Below are 6,121 nucleotides of genomic sequence, written 5' to 3' on the forward strand. Positions count from 1 at the left end.
CCCCCGGCGAAAGAAACTCAGCCGATCGTCATCACCCGGTGGAAAGCAGACCTCTAGTGAACTGCAGACACCTCAACTATTTAGTGAACTATTTCTACAACTTTCCCTGAGTTGGGTCTATTACAGTTGAAATAGTTGAGGAAATAGCGTCTGCAGTTCAGTAGAGGTCTGCTGTCCGGCGTGACGTCATCCTGGCGGAGTTCCTCAGAGGACTAACTGACGCGGCCCGAGCTCTCGAGACGTCTCATGTACGATCACACGTCCTCCTCGCAACAGAGCGATGGGATTAAGGTTGAAAATCTACAATGTGGCCCTTTTATTAGAACCGTTCGGCTGGAGGACGTGACAGGCTGCCCCGGCGGTTAAACGGCCGGTTCTCAAAGTTTGTATTACACCGAAAAAGGTGTTGCCGTGATGCGTTTGTTTACTGTACAATTTTCTCATGCCCTCTGAAAGGCTTCTCATGTTGTAGCTGTTGCGCTGAAGGCGCTACGTGTACATTACCTGTAATTGATAATTAAGCATTAAACATGAAAATCGAGCTGTGTGAACGTCCCTGCGGCCTTGGTGCGAAGTCAGCCTGAGGGACAAACTACTTCAGCAGTGATCGAACTACTTAATTCGTGTTGAACGGAGAAATCTGATGTCGTAGTGTGTAGACACAGATTGCAGGTAGTTGTCAAACTTGATCATCAACTGAAGATATGCAGTTTGTATGTTTGTTGTTATTATGTACTATACTAATATGTCTGTACTACTATCTACTATGTACTATGATACTCTGTCTATACTATTAACTACTATGCTAATATGTATATACTACTATGCACTCAGAGTTTAGCACTCAAGTTTGACACTGCTAGGCATACACCACTTACCCTTAGTCGCCAGAGGCGTACCCCTCCTACTTGTTGTACACAATTTGTAAGTCGCTTTGGATAAAAGTGTCAGCTAAATGTAAATGTTTGTTTGTTTGTATGTGTGTGTGTGTGTGTGTGTGTGTGTGTGTGTGTGTGTGTGTGTGTGTGTGTGTGTGTGTGTGTGCGTGCATGCCTACCTGCGTGTGTGTGTGCGTGTGTGTATGTGTGCGTGTGTGCGTGTGTGCGCGCGCGCGTGTGTGTGTGTGTGTGTGTGTGTGTGTGTGTGTGTGTGTGTGTGTGTGTGTGGACACGGGGCTGGGTGTGTTCAACCTCTTCAAGCCAGCTCTCTACTTAATGGCAGGCTTTATTGTCTGAGGTGGATTAGCAGTTAAGATGGGATCAAATCCCTTTCTTTCTCTAAGCCCTCAGCGGTGGCACAGGACTAGCTAGGTGAGGCCTACCGCACCGTGCCGGCACCTAGAGCCCCTGGAGGCGCACACCATCCTGCTTGGCCGTTTGTCATCGCCCCGCCATGTGCGATTACGCAACAGTCGATCTTTATCTCTCTTGCCCTCCTCTGCGAAAACACGACTAAAAGCCCTGCCCTGGGTCCCACTGAGAGAGGAGACTCCAAATGAATTATTGTAACCTGCCATCCATTACGCCGTGTTCTCCCCGCCACGTAATGCCCTGCTACAGGTCAGGACTTACTGTCCTCGGCTCTTTGGTAACTCTCTCTCTCTCTCACAGAGCGTGTGCGGGGGAATAAGCACCGGCTGTGATCATCTGCCAGGTATTATGGTACGAGGCTGAAGCTCTGCGGCCTGAACACAGGCAGCTGGACGGGGCATGCGGCGTGACCTGAGGAGGGAGAGGACTGGAGAGGCCAGAGTGGCCCTCGAGGAACGTGCCGGTGTAAGATGATAATAAGACGGCGTAAGAGGATCATGGCGAATGTGCTTGAATGGCATACCAATGGTACATTACACAAAACAAACAAACAATTTGTCATCAGGCGAAAGCCCTTCAGGCCACGTTACGAGTGGGAGACCACTGTCTTCCGGCGGCCTCCGCTGGTCACAGCGGGTTACAGCAGCTCTTGTAATGTGAAAACACAGAAGTCAACTTTTTAAGTGATAGGGGACCACAGGGCCAGTTGGCCTCTCTTTGGCCCCGGGGCCCATAAGCCTGCCAGCTTCTATATCGAGCGCTACGAGCCATTGAAGTCAGAGAATATACTGTGTCTCACACCCACACAGCTACAAATAAGTGGTGGGCACAGTGCTCTGTTATGCGGGGCGGGTTACTCTATCCATGGACATGGGGGGATTGCCGGAGCCCACTCACAGTACCCTCCAGCCTCCACCCAGACTCACAGCAGAGGGATGCTTCCTCTATTTTTATCCAACCATCGCTGTCATCGTCAAATTGCCACGGCTATTATTTCAGAGTTTAGAGCAATTACCGTAATGGTTACTTGAGTGCGCGGTAGTCTCACGGTCATTTGGATTCATTAGGAATTACAATTAAGAATCGATTAAGAATCTGGGGGGGGGGGGGGGGGTTGACGAGAGGAGAAATGTGCCGTGACGACTGGTTTTGTAATAGTCGTTTTGTTGGGTCACTTTTCTGTAATTCTGTACAGATTGGTGAAGCCCCCCCTATACACACACATTTGACTATGAATTAAAAAATATATATATTTGTTAATCAGGAGTAATACACCGTAGTAAATGTACCAAGATAAGAGACGTTGTGCTTTGTAAGGTGAAGTTTGACAAGAGAAAAGTCATCAACAGCAAATCAAATACAGCCAAGAGAAGGCAAGAAGTGCATTTGGGTTGGGCGATAATTAGATATTATCGTTTATAGGGATCATATCGGAGATGAAATGATGATATTGGGATATCATTGCGCACAATTCTGCCATGTGAATTATAACAACCACATATTAGCCTAGAACTCAAATCCCTGTCAAAAGGAGATCTTCAATATTTATTTATTTATTTTCTGCTTGATAACACACGTTACATTACTGTGCAGTTCAATGCCACGATGTATGTGAGAGTGCACATGTGAACTGAAATGCAATACATACCGATATCTGAAAAAAAAATCGTCATGATTATTATTATTTTTCATATTGCCCAGCCCTGGTATTTAAACGTCTGGAGGGGGGGAAACTGTGTGTGAAAGTTCCCCATGCGTCTTTTCCAGCCACCGCAGACACATAACACATTACATGCCAGAGGGCATAACACAGATCAATGAGCCCGTCAGGAAGCAGCGTCTGATTGTGTGTCTTTAGTTGAAGAAACAAATCTATTTAATAAGGCACTCAGAATTGTTACAATACACTTTGATTCCAATCAATTACAACCTATTATAAAGCAATTCTGAGTCACGGTTTGTTGAACCCGTTTTAATTATCCATGCAACAACGTGTATTCTGAAATTGAATGTGCATCCACGATATGATATCCACGTGCACGTCTCAAATCATGTCTAGTTTGTTTGTAAATCCCTTAATCGCATGTCTCAGACCGCTGCACGGGCTCACGTCACATTATTATCGAACGACACCCTAATCTTCACCAACGACACCCACCAAACCCTCCTTGAAGACGTGGAAAGATTCCCACAAAACCTGCCCTTCACTTTCACCCTATACCATCACACTCAGTGAAGACGAGGGGGAAATGGTTAATGGAATAATTATCAGGAGGTTAATTCAAAGATAGTGACCCCCCCCCCCCCTCACCAAGATAATTAATAAGGCACTGAGGTTGCTTTGTCTTCGAAACCACAGAGGTCGTTTATGATCTGACCTTACCCGGAACTGAACCTTGTGTCTCGTTATACACCAACCTGCTAACCTTACACGGTGTTTACCATATAGTATATATCCTGTAGTGGCCTCTACGGCGTCAGGAAAGGCCTTACAGCCTGGTGCCCACCCCACGTGAATCCTGGGAACACATTTTAGATATTTGTTAGAGAACAAACAAATATAAAAATCTACAGCAAAATCTTCCCAACAAACCAATTGTCCAACAGAGCTGTGCTTCCAGAATCCAGCTCTGTTGGACAACTGGTTTGATGGGAAGATTTTGCTGCAGATTTATATTTGTTTGTTCTTATATATATATATATATCATAATGTGTCTTCAGTGACATTATGTCCGATAACGCTAAAGGCTTGGAACGTTGCTCTGCACACAGTCACAGTGGTACAGTAATGCCTTTTGTAATTTGGGATGCATATAGGCTACATCTGATGAGGTTTAAGTGATATATTTCATATAGCAACAAGTAACCAATGTCGAGGTGAGAATAGTCTGTTGTGTGTTTGTGTTTGAGTAATGCGGCCTAAACTCACTTCTTTATCCGGACCTTCCATCAACATCTACAAATGTAAATAATCGAGTTATTGACAAGTAAGAGACTTACATTGCTATAACATACAATTAATAACCTATTATTGTCACTAAAAGCATATAGCCTACTTTGATGTAATTACTCAAATTGCTGTTTTGTTTCCCCCCGTAGGCGTATGGTGAATGAATGATGATGAGAAAAAGTAATTGTTGATGGCTGACAGTGAAAAAAGTTGTTGATTGCATTGCATCCTAAAGTTTTACATTAGTCACATTTCATTAAGTTAAATATGTGCAGGCATGTCTTGTACATTGCGATTTTGCCTATAAACTTGGCTGCTGATATAACGGTTATTGCTGGTGGATAAATCATTATCAGAGTCAATTGGAGCCTCGATCGTGCATTAGATTGTAGATGTGTTGTTCTCGAGTGCCGATTAGATCAATAATCTTTCTAATAAGATGAGCATCAACGTGTACTGCATAATAATGAAAGGCTTCGGGCATATTCCATCACTTGCATTATTTTGGAAGACCGACCTGTTGAAGCTGCGTGGAGGCGAACCGCTGCGCTCCTGCGATGTAAGCTACTTGTTGCTTGAATTTATAAATAAATACAATAAAATAAAATAAATAACGTGCGTGCAGTCTGCAGCCTTTCGGTGACACAAAAGGCAACTTGCGGATATAACCATCGGCATATTAATTTGCATCCGTGCATAAAACATTATGCAACTCGTGCGTAAAAAAACATTCACTTTGACAATCAGAAACCCACGAGTCAGAATACGAGGGCTGTTAATTATAGAAAATACATGACTATCATGACATGACATTGACAATGCATGTTTTCAGACATGCCTTCTCTAAATCATTACCCTATGGTCGTGTTCTCATGTCGATTATACAGTCAAATATTGGATATTCAAACTTACCCGAACAAGAATGAAGGGGTTTCGGACGAACGATGAGAGAAGGGCACACTGAGTACAGAGAGAGTTTCTCAAAGTAATCACAAGTTTCCTTGGAGAGAATTTCATCGATCATGAAAGTCTTGTAGCGCCGCCTGGCTGTTTTCAGCTGCCCGGGGGACGAGAGTCTCAACTCGGCTTGACAGTGCATGATCTCCCGCTGTGCACGGTGCGTTCTCGCAGCACTATAACGTTTGTTCAATTGATCTAAACAAAGCTGGTTTCAAACTTGAGCAAAAAGGGCGTCTGTTGGGACTTCATCCGTATTAAAGACCAGTGTTTTTCTAGAAAACAATCTTAACTCGATCCTTTTCCCGCACTGTCGTGATAAGAGCGGACCGGTAGCCTTCAACTTGAGCTGCACGGGGCGCTGCTGTGGTGATGAACTGAGCACAATGTGGCTCCACACCCACTGCTATATAAACATCTTCACTGTTAGGTCCATCATGGACACTCTAGATTGTCAATCTCTCTCTCTCTCTCTCTCTCTCTCTCTCTCTCTCTCTCTCTCTCTCTCTCTCTCTCTCTCTCTCTCTCTCTCTCTCTCTCTCCCTCTCTCGCTCTTCTCAAAAACACACACTATATCACAGAAGATTACGCCGCCCGCCCCCCCCCTCTCCCCCAACCCTGCGCAAATCAAAGTATTTTTCTTCTGTCATTTTTTATGGTCCTAATTAGCAGAACAAATTGAGTTCAGAAAGTTTTGTAACTGTAAGTTGTAGCCTATATATATGCCATATACCTTCTAACTGGAACTGGTAAATAATAACGACAATTTATAAATTTATATAAACTAATGATTATTGATATGGCTACAATTAAGTCAACTTGTGAACATTATTGTGTTGTTGTGTTTGCACTTTCACCTGGACTATCAATGAATCTATTAATTTAAGCTAAGCATTCAAAATTA

The 6,121-nt window shown here is 43.9% G+C and overlaps 1 protein-coding gene across 1 annotated transcript in view; it reads right to left on the bottom strand.

Moving 5' to 3' along the window:
- Positions 1 to 5,632, bottom strand: part of barx2 (BARX homeobox 2) — a 25,011-nt gene extending 19,379 nt beyond the window's left edge. The window contains 1 exon segment of the mRNA XM_084315967.1: positions 5,173 to 5,632. Within this exon segment, the coding sequence (XP_084172093.1) occupies positions 5,173 to 5,359 (187 nt within the window). The 5' untranslated portion in view covers positions 5,360 to 5,632.
- Positions 5,633 to 6,121: the final 489 nt, after the last annotated feature.

The sequence above is a fragment of the Notolepis coatsorum genome, assembly GCF_963971535.1.
Source record: "Notolepis coatsorum genome assembly, chromosome: 1".
Taxonomy (NCBI): domain Eukaryota; kingdom Metazoa; phylum Chordata; class Actinopteri; order Aulopiformes; family Paralepididae; genus Notolepis; species Notolepis coatsorum.